Source organism: Apteryx mantelli, chromosome 26 (genome assembly GCF_036417845.1).
Source record: "Apteryx mantelli isolate bAptMan1 chromosome 26, bAptMan1.hap1, whole genome shotgun sequence".
NCBI classification, from domain to species: Eukaryota; Metazoa; Chordata; class Aves; order Apterygiformes; family Apterygidae; genus Apteryx; species Apteryx mantelli.
In genome coordinates this window covers 7,321,583-7,338,780 of record NC_090003.1, presented here as the reverse complement: position 1 = coordinate 7,338,780, position 17,198 = coordinate 7,321,583, and the positions used below count along the sequence as shown (strand labels likewise).

Sequence of the window (17,198 nt, the reverse complement as noted above, 5' to 3'; positions counted from 1 at the left end):
TTATTCATTTAAATACTTAATTCTTTCCCACTGAAGGGAGTGACAGCCACAGACTGAAATTAATCATTTACAGTGGACAAAATGACCCATTAATATAGTTTGTGCTCCTTTAGCCGAGAGAAAATATGCAATGCCGTGCCATTGTTGGAGCCAGGAAAAGCCTTATTCTTGGTATCAAAAGCAATGAGGGAAGATCACCTGTCGAGAGTTTGAATCAAGCAGAAAGCAGACAAGAGGAAGAACAACACTGATACTGAAAAGACAGAGTTGTGATGTTAGTTTGCAAACTGCTTAAGAAAATCCCTGAAGCAAGGTCCTGAATACACTCTGCCATTTCCTTCTAAAGGCTGCAACATGTGCATTCCTTAACTGTTTAGCCAGTCCAGTAGTACCGGCTGCAACACAGAGTTATAGGACCTGGGCTTCATTCTCACTCTCTGTTCCTTCCAGCCAGCTTTGGGGTATGTTTCAATGCCACTAACCAATGATAACTTAGAGGGCATCAGGACTTAGACTGGCATCTTAAACAAGGAGTTTGGTTAACAAATTATTTTATTTTTTTACTTTATTTATTCAGGTTCCCTAATCTTTTTCCTCCTCTCAAGCCAGAGACTGTGGCTAGGAGGACAGTGGAAGCTGTTCAGATGAACCAAGCCTTCCTCCTCCTTCCATGGACAATGCGTGTTCTCGTCATCCTAAAAAGGTAAATATTTCCATTGCCAGCTATAGCCTAGACAGGCAAGACTGACTTACAGTCCTGCTGTCTGCCCACCAAGGTGAACTTCAGTTTGACTGTTACCTGGTATCCAGGATCAGACTGGTTCATCCCCTCCCATGAAGGACAGACATAGGAGCAAAGGGGAGAAAACTTTCTAAGGTTCCCTTTGTTAGATTTTTTTTCTCTGGGTTTACCCCCTTTATGAAAGTAGATTCACTCCCAAAATTCAGATTCATGAGGTCTGAACTTCTATTTGTATCTGGGAAATTTCTTAACTATTAAAATATGCATCTAGCTGATTTTCATTTAGTAAGCCCCTCTTTGGACTCCGGGCTTTATATTGTAAAGGCTTTCTATATATAAAGTATCCACATCAACACCTGTATTTAGAGAACATTGTTTGTTTTAAAGCCATGAAACCATCAAAATAATTTGTGTGCATCATTATTTTCTGCTTTAGGGGGGCATTACTCTGATCAGGACCTTTAAAGTGCTTAAGGAAGGCAAGTCACAATTTTATATCCTGAAACAACTGAAGAAAGGACATTTTAAATTGTGTTTTCATGACAGTCTGCACCAAAACCTTTGGAAAAGCTAGTTCAGTCAGGAACTGAAACAAGGCCATGAGATTTCTTTGAAGAACAATTACAATACTGTGTGTCAGACAACAAAAAATAATTTGTAATAAAGTTTAACTCTGAATGCAAAATTTGGGATAGTCTCAAAAGTTCTCATAAATTCTACAGAGTAAAAAAGGGCAGTTCTCCTTCTCATTAATTATGAGAATTAATCATTTATTTTCCACTGCAGCAGCTGACAGGAAATTAGATCTATATCCATACGTTATCGTAAGGAAGCCACATGCCTAGGACAAATAGATGGCAAGTTAACCATAGAACATAGAATATGATAGTGTCTTCCAAGTTCTGGGCTTTGCAGACCTTTTTGGATAAATGTTTCTATTTGGAAAGAGTGAAATGCTACAACTTTCTTCCTTTGGGCCTACTCACAGCAGGCTCTGGGAGATGCTGACAGATGTTTTGTCTGTGTGTGTTCACTAGCTACTCGATCACGCCAGTATGCGTACATATGTATGTGTGTCCACCCATGCATACTTACGTGTCCTCTTATTAGAATAGACTAAAAGGTTTGTCCGTTCTGCTTATTTTCTTTCTGCTTTTCCTACAGCATTCTCCCTCAGTCAGCACTTGAAGAAATCCACAAGTTTTCTGGAAGCTACACCTGCATGAACACTTTTAAAGGACGAACATAGACTTGATGGTGCAAAGACTGTTCCTCAGTGAAACCAACACAAGCATGAGAATCCTGTCAGGACTGTGAATCAGCCGTCTTGGCTTTTAGCCTGTTCATGTGACTTGTGCTGCTGTAAGGCAACACATTTCTTGCAGGTCATAACCATAGTAACATGACCTTTGCACAGGACTGAATGACTAGACTATGGACCCTTGGAAAGAAAAACAAAAAGTGTGAAATGTTTATATGATGTTTAATTCTTTAGAGTCCATTGTTAAATCTACTCACAGTTTTAAGATGTAATTTTTGTTTATAAAATGTGTGTAGGCTGTTTCAGCTGAGAGCAGCATATCACATCCCGGAGTTTACCCATCTCTTCAGAGAAACTGCAATTACAAACAGATACTGATTTCATTTGAATGGGAAAAATTACTTTGAAGATCTACAAATTATGGACGTTTAGTGGAAGCTTCCTTCACTGACTGGTCGTGCTTTACATCCGCTGATGAAGCTGTTCCCAGCTCATGTCATAGGGAAGGAGCAAACTGCTGTTTTCTTTAATAAAGGCCACCGAGGTCTTCTGTGTGGAAGGATGGTGCTGGGCCCCGGCAAGCTGACTGCACCTGTGAAGGCCGGAGGGGGATGCTCAGTCAGAAGAGCAGGCAGTTTGAATCGTGGAAGATTCCTTCTGGCACTGAACTCATATATGAAATTTAATTGTCTTTCTGAATATTTTTGTTCATTTATGATGAAATATATATATATACACTATATATATATATTTTAGCATTACTCTCTAGATTGCCACGCATGTAGGCATCAGACTGGGGATGAACTAAATCTAGAGCCTGCTTTTATAAACACACATTCACTGACATAATCCATACAGAAGAAAATCCATTGTATCAATCCACACAGTGAAATAAGTGGAATACTGCTCTAAAAATAGAAGAGGCAGCACTCTAGCACTCATGAAATGTGAAGTTTGCAAGCACAGTTAGCAAAGACCTGATTAAATGCACATTGAATTCAACTGGGAATATACCCGTTGTTTTTTAGGGGCATCAAATCAGGCATTGATCAGCCAAAAGTGATAAATACTGCTTGGACTGAAATGCCAGAAGCAGCTAGACATTATTTATTTTTGTAATGATATACTCTCTTTGACAGCCTAGTAGGAGCAACACTGCATTCCTGTGCCAGATGCAGTGTGCAGCAGAAGGCATAGCAATGTAATTGAAACATTATTGGAACACTACTAAAAGAGGAATTAATATAATTGCAATACAGGCAAGTAGCAAGTCTGATGGGAGAACACCCCAATGAAGCACCTCAAGGAAAGCCACGTGGTTAAAGGAGTGAAGTTAGAGTTCCTGACTTGAATTTTGAGCTTTTCCATAGATGGCCTGTGAGATCTTGGGCAAGTCACCTAATCTCAAAGTGCACCCTGACCTGCAAAGCAGATATTTCTAGTGTTTCCCTACCTCAAAAGTTGTAAGTCTTGACTACCTTAATGTTTGTCAAATGATCAGCAAATTCAAATGGAACATGGCATAGAGAGTAAAAACTGTAGCTGTTTATAAACCAAAAGGTTTTATGCAAAAATATAGAAGAGACAAAATTCCATATTCTAAAATATATCATTTCCTAGAAGAGCTCTGAGTTCTAGGAGAAAAGCTGTGAGCTACATTTGAGATACTTCTTTGGTTCTGCCATATAGAATGGGGACCAACTACTTAGATGCAATGATGTGCATGTTAAAATCTGAAGGTCTGATCCTTGCTGCAAATCAGTAGATATCTCTTCTTGGACAGTTCACGAAGCAGATATTGCAAAGGGTGCTACTGATGCAAGTCCCTCTGCCTGCGTGGATGTTTTGAGGAGCTCTCCTATCTGGGTCAGTGCTTTCCCTCTGAGTGCAGAACATATAAGCTTCAGTACTGTGCCAGCTTTGAAAAGGTTTCTTACAATGGAGTTTTGTTTTGAATTCCTAGATGTCTGAGACTCTCTGGAGAGGATGAAAAGAAACTTTGATCTCTGTGATTTTGACGCCCACCCTAATAGATGCTTTCAGCTTTATTTTTTGTCTGTTTTTTGAGAAGAAAACTAGTTCACTGAAAACACAATGCAGTGAGGGGAGAGCCTTTCCAGGAACTGCCAGGAATGCTAAAGGTACCATAAATATCAAGAGCCACTTGGGAGGGGAAGGGATGATTATAGCTACCTCCCCTTATGCACTCTAAGCCTTTCTATTTTCTCATTAACCAGAGTCAGGCATGCCAGGCTGGTAGATGCAAGAGCAAACAGAATTGGTGAAAGATGGCACCCCACGGTGTCCCTCTTAAATCAGACCTTTATGTTGCTATTCCATTCATTAATGACATCCTAAGGCAATGCAGAGGTAAAAAACAATGCACCCAGTGAAACAAAACCCCCACTAATCCCCATATGCTGTCCCTTAGATGAGACTGCTGTTTTCCTGAACTGCATAAAAGATGCTCCCTATCTGCAGAGGTTGTCTTACATACTAAGTGCTCTTGCTTTCTTCCTAATTAATACAGGCGAGCCAGAACTTAGCTGAGACTCCGTGGTCTGTCTCACCCCCCTCGTACACAAACACACACACTTCCCTCTCTCTTTCCCTCAGGGTCTCTGAGCGGACAGCAGGTCAAATAGCAGTCACAGTGGGGGAGAGGTATGCAGCAAACAGAAAATAATGAGGAAAACATTGACTTTGCTTTTTGGATAGCAAGGAAGAGTTAGGTAAGAGAATTTCTTCTCTTGTGAGTGTTGTGAGATAGAATGCTCTACACCCGTGTGAACTGCTTGCAAGTTCGGCTGGATCCATTTGAAGGTATTTTTTAATGGAAAGGTTCCTCTGGAATGCCCACGGAGGTCTACTATCCCTTCTCACATACAGTTGATACTGGGTAATCTGGAACTGCTGCAAATGTAGACAAGCTCTGTAGAAGCCTAAGGCTTTTTCAAAGGAATTTCCGCCGCCCTTTGACTTATTTTAATTTTGGCTTTCCCTGCTCTCTCCACTGCCTCCTGCTTTCCACTGCACTAAACTTTTTTTTTTCCTTCTGTATTCCTATGTCATTACTGCACTTTTCAGTGCCACCATCTTGAAGCCAGATGTCATACAAGGGGTCTGGAATAAATCTAAATCAGGGGTATATATTTATTATCCTGCTGGAGGAATCTAGGAGAAGCTGTAGGAGGAGGTCCCCACAGCAGCTTCTTAAGAAATTAGCTAAACTCTTCAGGTTTTATTTGCTCTAATCTATGGAGTAGAAGAAGACCCCTTATTAGAGGTTTTTATGGGAGATTTCTGCTGCCTGTCTTTAAACTGGAATGATAAAAAAATGCTAGCTATTATGGGGCATATGTTGTCCTGACATAAAGAGAGAGACCCTATATTTAAATAGAAGGATTTTTCCATTCCAGGTATTTCAGAGGCTGGTGTTTTGTACCAATTAACTTTCAGAATTAGCAAGGCAGGGTGGGAAGAGAAAGGGAAGAGCAGAAGGCATCCTTTGTAAGTAAATCTGATTTCTCATCTTTGATATTTGATTTTGTGTTTTTGATTTAAAAAAATCACGTTTCTTGGTGCACCCTGGTGAACCTTAAAAAGGTACTTTCAGCTCTCTCCGTGCTATTGGTGTATTTTAGCAGGATGAAGAAAAGGCGCAAGCCTTGAACGAGGGAAATAAGCCCTCCCTGTCTATTGTTCTGTTGAGGTTAAAAAGTGACAGAGTTTATCCCTGTAGTTCTTCTAGAATCACAGAAAGTGCCTGGGCAAGTGATTCTAGTGTTTGCAAAGAGAAACTTGTTGGACTTTATGTAATGTGTTAATTAGTGTGGGTGGATATGATGAGATCTAGTCTTGCAAGCCTTTCAGACAACTCCCAGAACACTCCCACCTTCAGATATTAACAGATAGCATTACACTTGCCAAATCTCATAAAAGCACACTAACAAACCTAATGCAGACACAGCGTAAGTAGGTGCATTTCTTTCTAAGAGAACACATCTGTTTGTACCGGGCATGAATTTGGCTTAGTTGTTTTCCTCTAGCGGAAATTCAACTGCTGAGAAGAGAATACATGGTGACCTTGGAGCATCTATTTTGTTTTTATTTCTTCACGTAGCTTTAATAAACTAAATCAGGATGACAGCCACTTTTTGACTGGACCCATCATAAGTTTTTGGTGTAAAGCAAGATTATGTCAAATGTAATCTTTTGCATTTTTCACCGAACAAAGCACAGAGAATCAGTATGTTCTGCACCGTCTTTGTAGCTATCTCCTCCCTGGTGCTAAGAGCCTCAGATCTGGTGTCACTTCTCAGCCTGCTGGCAGTTTGGAGACTCGAGAGAAACCTGTGAGCCACAAGCAGCAGTTACATTCGCTAGTGAACAGAATCGTCTTGGCTGAAGTGCTTTTCTGAAGGAGATTTGCCTCTTAAAATGTGAACAGCAGCAAGCACCTCTCACAAGAGTGCAGCAACTAACTAAGAGAAAGCCTTGAAGAAAACTAAGACTTTACCATGTCCCAAGCTGCTCATTTTCTTTTATCCGGCGTGAACTTCATACAACGGAAGAGACGACCTCTGAGGAGACAATTTTTAATTTCATACCCTCCCAATGAGTCCCAGCTTATTAATTCCTTATGCTAACAGTTGGCCCCTTTCAAGACTTAAAAGTAAGGAGATTGTGCTAGCACTGTCTTAAGTGGCAAGGAGTCTCAGATCTATTCTTCCTCTTGTCTCAAGGGAAACAGAAATAGATATATTACATATGCACTCAGCACTATGGGCATCATGACATAATAATGCAGAAAAGATCATGGCAAATGTCTATGCTGATTTTTCTGCATAAACCTAGAAAAGAGCAGCTATTCCTTAAATGAGTGAAGAAAGCACTCTTAAGTTCAGCTGGAGAGTGACCAAAGAGTAAGTATGTAAGAAAACCAAACAGAGGATAGATGCAAGCTTAGGGGGGATGTGGTGGCCCCAAAAAGCCAGAGGCAAGACTCTGCCTCATGTTCCTGTATTTATATTATAGTAGAGGCATGGTGATTTCCATCCAAATAGAATGTTTATAAAAGAAATGTTACACTGCTGATTCCCATGGGTCACCATGCCCTAAAAAGCTGCTTATTAACTTTGTAGCTTGCTGGCTCAGAACACCCCAATACGCCAGTTACCATTTAATCTGCCTTCTCTCATCTTTTTGAGGTAGGGAAAGTAACCCATGTATGTGAAAACAAGGAAAGGTCATTTTGACTCACCACTCACTTTTTCCTCGCCAGCTGCAAAGCTAATCCATCATGTCTAGGTACAGTGAGGACATGTGCTTCTCTGGGTTGTCATACTGACCTAGTACTATTAGGTAGATGTGGTTCTCTTTCCTGATTTTTTCTTATAAAAAAGCTTTTTTTTTATTTTAATTTTATCTGAAAGAGTGGCCTCTATAAGGTATGGGCTTTGCACAGACAGCCATCCCCAGGCATGAAATTTCCCTATGTTAATGCAACAATAATGAAGAGAATATAAAAGTGAAAAGCTAGCGTTTGACATTTTCCCCAAACATCTTCTCCAGCAATATGGAACTAATGTGGCTGAACAATGCTGGAAGCTTCATTGCTTTAAATCTAGAGATCTCAGAAGCCTACTGGTTTTTGTATGAAAATGACCCTAAATTCCCAAATCTGCTTTCTACATGCCTCCGAGGAATTTTGCTACTGAGATAGGTTAAATGATTAAATCACCATTACAGTGCACTACTACAGAGGAAAACTGTATGGAAAGCTGAGGTTGTGCATACAGTCATCAAGTAAATTGATTTAAAATTCTGGGTCCTGCAAGATACTTGTGAAAAAGGTAGAGATTACAGAATGAAATGACGAGTTCCAGCCAGTACAAAACCAAGCGCTGCAGTGAGGTGTGTAGTCACCCTCAGGGGCCTGACCCAGGGTCTGCATGACTCCCAGGAAGTCCTGCCTTAGATTTGACCCCTCACTGCTTCTTTCCCTTGAATCTCCATTTGCAAACATTGGACATCATTGTGAATAAGTGAAACTCTTCTTCATCTTCCCTTTATTTAGTATTCCTTATATTTTATTTACAAAGTGCATTATGGACTTTGACCTACATTATGTTATTGACCTGATGAGTGCTCCCAGATACTGTTCAGGCATATGATGATATTAATATTAGCTGAAAGAAAGGAGACAATTCATTCCTATCTTCTTCTGGAAAGTCAACTAGTAGTGTCTTTATGCAGAGAGAAGACTGAAATAAACAGGGGGCTGATAGGGTTTCTGGAATATTTTGGCTATATTGAAAATGCTGACATATGGAATAAGGGTTTATAATAAAAAGGGCTCATCTCAGAAGAATGTTAACAGCAGACGAAAATGGTCATAATGGAAAACAAGTGATATCAGAATACACAGTTCCTCTTCCTGGAGCCTTCTGGGAATGCTGATTTCATGCCATAGTGAAGTCAGTTCATGTGAGACCTGCACGGTCATTATACCCCCTGCAACTTTGCCTATCACAAGTAATACCAGAGGTGACAAGCTCATTGTCTCTGCTCTCTCAACTGTTGAATGCAGAATGATTTATTTATTTTTTTTAAGATCCATCCATCAGAGAACAAAGCAGTTCTTTGGTTCTCTTCTGGAGTCCTGTCAGGGCTGTAAAGCCATGGACAATACTTGTAAAGCTGGGCAATATTTTGTCAATATTCCAAGGGAGAGTACACAAGATACAAAAGAGAACAGGGAGGCAGACACCAGCAAGCAATATTTTGCATGTACTGGTAGCTGAAGAGTCTGTAACTTTCAATATTCTAATATTCTTGAATATTCTACAGTTGGGCCTTCTGACATGTTTCTCAACTGTCTGCTATTGCGAAAAACCCTTCTTCAGCCAGACAACTATTATCATATTGATGAATCCTAAAATGTATTCAGCTTCTCTGTTATCCTGCTTGCATAATAGAGGTTTGACGAGCACATTAATCAAATGAAATGTAGCCTTAAATTTCTCTAGGAGAGATCTGATGCTGGCACAGAAAAATATGTAAGCAAAAGTGTTGATGTCCTGCATCAAGAGTTTCTATGTATATTCAAAAAAATGAAGTGGCGTACAAATAGCCACATTTAATCGTTCAGTAGAATGACTGCTTTGGTTTCATCATTACAGGGTTATAGCAATGAGCCCTCTGAACACATTTTGATGACATTTTAAACATAGAATCAATGCATCATTCACTCCAGTTTTAAAAATAGGTTTCCTGATACATGTCATCTCTGTTCAGCCAAATTACAGAATTATAAATTTTCTCATATAAAAACCATAATTTTATTCTTTATTCAGACAAGTATTCCTCACAGCTGTCAGTCCCCAAATCAGTTAAGGAAATAATTCTTTCAAGCCTTAAAGCCCCATATTTAGGAGCATTAACAATTTCTGGCCAGAGATGTCATGCTTCCTGTGATGTAATCTGCTAGGCTCTCTTGCAGTACTCAGTACTTCCTTTTAAGAAAACTTCTTCATATTTTCAGTCAGATTTAACAATAGATCCTAATCTCATACTATAGAGGAGTTTAAATTCTGTGTTTCTTCTTCAGTGAACTGAGTTGTATGTAAGTGAGTTCAGGGAGGAGGCAGGTAGCCATGTGGCTCAGGGAGCCATAGGAGCCATGCTGGGTTTGTTTAGTTTGGGTTTGATTTTTGCTGATTCCTTCATTTTTCATCGTTTCATCAGTCTCTTCCCCTTTTTCCTGTTGGGGAGGACTGTTGCTGTGCATGGAGATTATTCATCTCCTCACCTTCCCTTCAGGCAGTCTCTCACCTGTGCGTGCCTGTGTCCACACCTTCTCATGCATTAACACTGCAAGCTGCCTTTGAGATTAGCTTCCTCTAAAGCATGAACTGTAGCACAGGCCCCAAAAGCTAGTGCTACTTCTGCCTAACGAGTTGGCAACTGCATGTTCCTTTTAACACTTAAGGGATTTGAATCTGAACTGGGAAAGACTGTTAGGCAGTGGTTAGCCTGAACTCCACTTCCTTTTTAAAAGGGAAATCATAAGATAAAAGTCAAGTAACAGCAATGAAGGAAGACAACTTTGCTGAAATAGGCAGTGCATTTGTGAAAAGTCCTGAGAGTGGTAATGTAGGTTTAGGTGCAACATGTCCCCACTTCCTTAGAAGTTTGAAATCACTTGAAATGTAGATCTCGTGGCCTTTTCAAGTCGGTAGTGGTGAAGCAGAAAATGCAGAACCAGCAAAACACATGAACCCGTTCTAACTGTCTGAATACTGGAAATATAGTACAAGCTCCAAATTGCAGGGTACCCAGCACTGCTGTTTGATTTCTTCTGATATTTTATATTCTGATATTTAATATATTAATTACTCCACCAGGTAGCAGAGAAATTGTGACAGGAAGGGTCAGATCTGGAACACTTTAGGATTCTTACAAAACTAATGATATCTAAAGGTGCCATTTTGCAGCACAAAGTGAATATCATGTTGCATCTACTTTAGAATGGGCAACTCATATTCTAGTGATCTTTATTGCATCTAGCTGCACTGTTTGACACAGGCAATTCTTGCTGTAAAATTAGCTTGCTTTCTTTTTATGGATTATTTTTAAACTGACTTCTTTTAAAATTTCATTTACCAAATACTTTATATACTTAATAGTTCTCAGCCAATAATTTGCTTGCAAGCTATTCACCCTAACTACCACTTTGAGTGCTTGCCATTCATTTATATGTATTTTTCCTGTGGAATTGGCCATCCAAATCACATGGTGGCTTTTCTTTTCCTTGGTTGGATGACTTCCAATCCCACAGAAAGCTTTCAAGGGGCTCCAATATGTCTGATGATGACTGTAAGATGGCTTCTGGCAACAATATTAATGCAAATGCATATCTGAATGCACTCTCATGGCATATTCCAATCTTGTGATCAAAAACGTGCTTGTAGACATTTTCAAGAAAAAAGAAAACATGTTGGGAGTCAAAAGTGCATTTGCCTTATTGGAGCAAATGTTCATAGTTTGGTTTTGTTTTTTTCACAGGATTCACCTGTCTCTTAGCCTCAGCTTGTCAGAAGAGGAATCACAGTGTTCTGAACCTAGAAAAAGGGAATTATTCTAAAAATAACCTCCTGACATCAGGACATGGCATACTTCCATGTGAGGGGAGTGGCTTTATGATGCTTTGGGATTTGTTTTGCTGCATACTCACCCCCAGTTAATTTAAGAAAATACAATCATGAATGAAATAAAGTTGTACCGCCAGTTACATTTGGAAAGCAAGCAAATGTAGAAAATGAGCAGAATGTCTGAAGAAGGGATGAAATAGGTCTGCTAACATAAAATGCACTGAAAACACAGTGCATTAGCAGAAAGGTTATGCTTGCCGCTGAGCATAATTCAATTCACCTGATGTTCATATTCCCCTTCTTCGCTGTGATTTTTGAGTCTAAATTTGGAAGTCCTATAGCAAAACTGCAAGCACTGTTTTTACATACACAGTGCTTTGCAAACCTTGCCCTACCAGAGCGTTTCAGTTCCTATTACAAACATAGGGCAAAGGTGAAACAGAAAAACTTCATAGTTTTGCCTGATGTTACAGAATGAGACAGTATGTGATTGCACTGATGGTATAAACCTTAGGGTCACCCTAAAGCCTCTGTATGATAATAGGCTAGAATATACGTTCCTGGCACATGGCTCAGAGGCATGTGCTGTCATTGCCAAGGTCCAGGTTTGACAAGCACAGCAAAATACAGTATTTGCCCATGAAGCGTTGCTTAGTTGCATTTCTCGGTACAGACAAATCCGAGTGGCAAATTCGTAATCGGATATTCAGACTTGTGCTTGACCCTTTAGATTAGATTACAGCTTCCTCTTAATGCCATAATTGCAACATTTCCAAGCCTTAAAAAAGAAAAAAAAAGAGAAAAAAATAAATTAAAAAAAACAGGGCTTGAAATCCTGGCCTTTTGGCTCCTCCCTGCTAGCTTACTGAGGTGTAGCACTGTGTGTGTGTTGGGGGAAGGGAGAAGATAGCTGCTGTGCTAATTTGGCCTAGCAATGCAGAGGCTCTGAGGATTTAATCACGGAAATGTTTGCTTGGAGGCACTCGCGGTGTTTTTTTTTCTTGAACTTTTAGCAAACGTAGCCTTTGTTTGCATTTTCTGTGGTATGTGTTTACTGTTCATTTGTGCTGCACATGCTGTGAGAAATTAAGCCATTATGTTGGTATTTTTTTCCTTTCTCCTGCTTTCATTCTTTTTATCTCCCCCCCTCCCCCAAATCCTTACAATTCCTTTCATTATTTGATGTTAACAGCACAAAAGAAATAAATACTTGAAAGAAGATACAAGCTGTGTTTCTGTTTTACTTTGGAGCTGCTGCGGTAACTGAAAACCAGTCTGAAAGGTCAAAAAAAAAAAAAAAAAAGCTGCCAGAAAACCTCAGCGCTCAAAACACAGGTTGCATTGCCTATTGTAAAGCAATTTTCGGGCCACATGCCTAAAGAGCATAACAGTTGCTCTGTAAATCTCTGAGTGTTTCATATAGTTTCCTTGTCATGTGGCCATTAAGTTTTATAACCTTTATATTTCAAGTGAAACAATGAATGTGAATTCCTTCTAAATGTCTTAATAGATTCCACATGTTAGCAATTTTTAATATTTTGGTTGCTCAGTAGGTAGCAAACTCGCCTGTGGGACAGTTGGTCTTGGCCACAGAACTTGGACATTCTCTTACCAGGGGATAAACTCCCCGTCTCACTTAACAGCGCTGTCCTGGGCAGACGCCTCACGTATTTCTCTCCATCTCCTACGGATGCCTGAGATCACTGTCAAAATACGCTTTGGCACCACTCTGTTCTGCCAGCAAAATCCCTCTGCCTTGAACGCAGCACGCCGGGAACACGTATTTCTGAAGTGTCATGGTGTGTGGCCCGTCCAGAGGCAGCGCTAAAACGTTTGTGCGTGGGTTGCCCCACGAACACGCCGTGTGCATACACAGGTGTACCCCCCCCCAGCTTTCTCTGCGGGCCCAGGGGCGGCCCTCGCGCCGCGCGGGCACGCGGCCGTTAGCGACCGTTAACGGCCGCTGGCGCGAGGGAGCGCTCGCAGAACGTTCCAGAGAGGCGGCGGCGGCGGCGAGGCGTGTGGTGGGCGCCGGGACAGCGGGCTCCGAGGTGAGTGAGCAGAAGAGGAACTTTTTTTTTTTTTTTCGGGAGGTGGTGGCGGGGGAGACGCTGGACAAAAAAGAAAGAAAAAAAAAAAGCGTTTCTTTGCCCTCGCCGCCGGTGGCGTCGCTGGTGCGGCGCGTGCCGCCTCGGGGGCCATTTTGTGGGGCGGGCGGCGAGCGGCAGCCGCGGCCGAAGCGCCCCGGGCGGGCTGCGGGACCGCTTCGTGTGGGGTTTTTGCTCGTGAACTTAGCAGAAAAAATAGAGAGAGGAGTGCGGAGGACGGGTTCACCGTGGTGAGTGGAAGAGAAGAAACGCAGCCATGCAAAACGCAAGGCTGTGCAGCGAGAGGGTGAGGCGCGGGGCTGTAAATTAAAGGGTAATTTGGACCGGAGTTGTATGCACTGTCTGAGTAGACAGTGTCCGAGTGTCTCCAGTGTGTTGCAGTCATGCAAAACGTAAGTGCAGTCCTGGGGCTTATCAGGCCCCTCCCCCTTTACTTACTGTAAAGTAGCGAAGCTCTGGTCATTGTATAATGCATAGATGAAATTGAATCTGGAAATAGTGACCAGTTCGGTCACCCATGTACAAGAACAGTTCAAACTGGGATAGATGCAGAAAGATGCTGAGAATAACCCATAGCATCAGGAAGCTAAGAGTCCTAGGAGAGAAGACTTAAAGTCAGTTGTATTCTGCAATCGGGGAGTAGATGCCAAGGGTGGAAGCGAAGCACTTAAGCAAAAGAGCACCGCTGGCACCAGCACAAGTGAGTGTAAACGGCTGTGAATAAATCGAGCTGGAAGGTAGAAAGCAGCTTTTGCTCTCGGGGAGGGAACGCAACGCAGGAGCAGCGTTGCCGGGGGGGGGGTGGGTGGTGTGCTTCAGGTGGTGCATGCTAAGCGCTCGTTATCAGCTTGTGAAGAAGTATCAGCTGTATCACAATACAGCGTGATTGCCTGTGAGAGCAGCAGGTGAGGCTGGCGACCCGCAAGTTACCCCCCTCTCCTGTCCCTGCCCTCCTAAAACGTGACATATCCTTCAGACAAAAGGGTGGAGACAAAGTAGGAGGATGTTCAGAAAACTTCAGGGAGAGGTGTCTTTCGCTGAAGGTTTTCTGGTGAAAGTTCATTGTCCATAGTTGGGGTGATTTAATTTCCTTTCGTTTTGAACTTAACATCTAAAGTCCTTGGTAATCAGCCTGCCCTTACATATAAGGCTCTATTGGCTGAGTTAGTCCAGATATATGTTCATGACAGAAAGATCAAGTGGAAATGTATCAAATTCTAAGTATCTGGTAGTGGAGGATTTATGTTTTTGAAGGTCTAGCTGCGATCTCGGGGGAAGGAGGTTTCCTGTGATCTGTGGAATCTACTTGAACAAGAGAACCTGTCAGGCTGAAATTCTGACTTTCCAATTGTTGTCCTGTGATGTCCTCGTGGTGTGGGTTGGGGGGGGTAGTTTGTTTTTTCACAAACAGCAGAATCCTTTAAGTTGGATACATAGAAAGCCCAACCTGGTAATTGCCATCTTGTATGTTGACATTCCCAAAGTGAAGGCTGGTGCTCTCTTCTGCATGGCTGGACTTTCACAAGTTCTTTTCTGTAATTGACAAATGCTGAATTTGGTGGAAAAGGCTACAAAGATTAAAATCTCTGCATCAATTGTTTTAATGAGATGATTCTTAGAGCGTAAGTTGTAAACTACTCAGCTGTATTTCTGTTCAGTTTGGCTTTAATTTTCCCAAGTTAGCATGGTTCCTTTTGGAGTAATTTTGCTTTTCTTTGTGGTGAACGGAAGGAGCACAGAACTGGGATATGGGACACTTGAACTCTGCAATTGATTGTATTTCTTGTCCTTGACACCTGCTGTATGGATCCCCTTTCTTTTCACCTGTCTGTAAGTAGGCTTCAGCACTTCTGAAGAGTGTTATCATCTCTAACAAACACTTTGAAAGTTTGCACAAAGAACTATTTGTATGGAAATTATGACAATTGTCTGTTAGATCGAACTATAATGGTTATCCTGATGCAGTGCTGAATAAGCATCGTGCCGATCTGTTCAGAAATAAGGGTACTGGATGAGTTATGTAATGGGGCCTGAGAGTTTGGTGTGTATCTTCTGATTTTTCTTACCCAATCTTTTGAAGTTTGACATCTTCCTGAACAACCTTGCTTGGCTCTTAGCAATCTTCATGCCCTGAAAATATGCAGGGGTTAGGTGGGGGATGCTGGATCTTGTTCTTTGATAAGGGCCCAAGATTCCTTCAATAACAAGGATTCTTTGGTTGCAAAGTGGTCTTTTGCCTACCTTGCTGTGGGAGTGGTGAAGTTTGAAATGCATAGTGTCCCTAAATTAGTGACCACATCGGAACTACTCTAGTCTCCATTGCTTCCAGACAAGTTAAGTCCCATGTCAAGGCGAGGTCATTTGGTGATCCTGAGAAGCCAGTTAAATATTATTCTTAGACCACAAGGAATTTCCACTTACTGTAAAGCTGTCAGACTGTCTTTTTCTTCCTCCCCCTCGCTTCAGTGGGACAGGGACTTTGTTCTGTGTGTGTATGTCATAGTACCATAAAAATGTTTTTTTGGGGGCACTGTGATGATACAGATTATTAATAAGTTTCTTAAGAGAGTGTCTCCTGGAGCTAAAGCAGGTGAGCTGTATCAAAGCTGTGGAATAGCTATAATGTCCTTTGTCAGACCAAAGAGTATCATGAAACATGAGAGGAAATATTTTACTGTTTACAGGAAACATTCTCATCAGTTAGCAGAGCCTTTGATATTCATCCATAATCCACTGTCAGGTTTTCAGAATGAACACTGATGTGATGAGGTTTTGAAAAAATGCATAGTCCCAGTAGGCCAGTAACATGACTTGAGCAGGCATCATTAAGGCCTGCGCTGATGGTGACCTCTGCTGGAAATCTGCTCTACATAGCAGCTCACCATCTCATAGAGGCAGAGAGGTGGATCCAACAGGTGGATATAAAAGTGTTGATTCTTAAAATCCAAGATTAAGAATAAAGGAGAGTACTAGCTACTCAGCAGAGCAGTAAAAGCATGACAGGTTTGGTTTGTGCACTGTTTTCTGATGGTATATCTAGTCACTAAGAAGGCTATCAAATATACTTTGTGTTGCCCCAAGGAGTGCTGGGAGCAGCCTGAAGCACAGCAAGAAAATGAAGCCTGTCAGAGATGCATGTTCTTGGGCAGGGTTTCCAGGAGTCCACCTGCCTTGGAGGTCTGATGTATCAGCTCAGAAGGTGGCATTGAGTGTGTTACCTAGGAGGTGACAGCTGTTTTCTTGCTAGTGCCTGCACGGTGGGGGTGACTTAAGGGTGTACTTGGTGGGGAAGGCATGTGAGAAAGTTGTAGACGCTACCATTTAAAGGGAAACTGTTCACTCTGCAGAGATGAGCAAAACTTTTTCCATTGTACCTAGTGCATAGTATGGGTAGCTTATGTATTGTATAAAGTCCATGGAGCCTGGATTCCTTTTCCCCAAAGAGCAGCAGTAGCAGCACTCCCCCCAGCCTTTCCTTTACTGACTTCATGGGATTTGAGGGGAGAAATCCAGGTAGGGTCTATCCATTTACTGCCTGTGTTGCTGCAGTGCCTGCTCTGTCTTTTGGAATATTTTAATTATTTCCACTGTATTTCTTTGGAGGATTCCTCTTGAGCTGTAGAAAGGAGATAGGGAAATACTGGGCTAACTGGTATCTTAGAAATGGGTAAAACCAGTAGGAACTGCATGACAGTGCCCCTGCAAAGCCTGCCAAAATGGATCAGGGTTCTGTTACAGGCTACTAGATCCTCAGGGAGTGATGCATTCTTGGAAGAGTGACAGGGTGCAGAGGAGGTGGGGGTGCAGGGTGGGTGCCATGCAGCCTTAGGAAGACTGATATGTTTGGACACAATAACAGGCAAATGTTGCTGACTGTAGAACTTTTATTTTCGCTCCTGAGGACAGGGCTTGTCAAAGTTCAGCACGTAAAT

General features: G+C 41.7%; 1 protein-coding gene across 1 annotated transcript in view; it reads left to right on the top strand.

The window, feature by feature from the left end:
* DHRS3 (dehydrogenase/reductase 3) overlaps positions 1–12,384 on the top strand; it is a 37,179-nt gene extending 24,795 nt beyond the window's left edge. The window contains exons 6-7 of the mRNA XM_067310842.1: positions 578–703; positions 1,907–12,384. Of these exons, the coding sequence (XP_067166943.1) occupies positions 578–703; positions 1,907–1,991 (211 nt within the window). The 3' untranslated portion in view covers positions 1,992–12,384. The remainder of the gene's footprint in view (positions 1–577; positions 704–1,906) is intronic.
* The last annotated feature ends 4,814 nt before the right edge of the window (positions 12,385–17,198 follow it).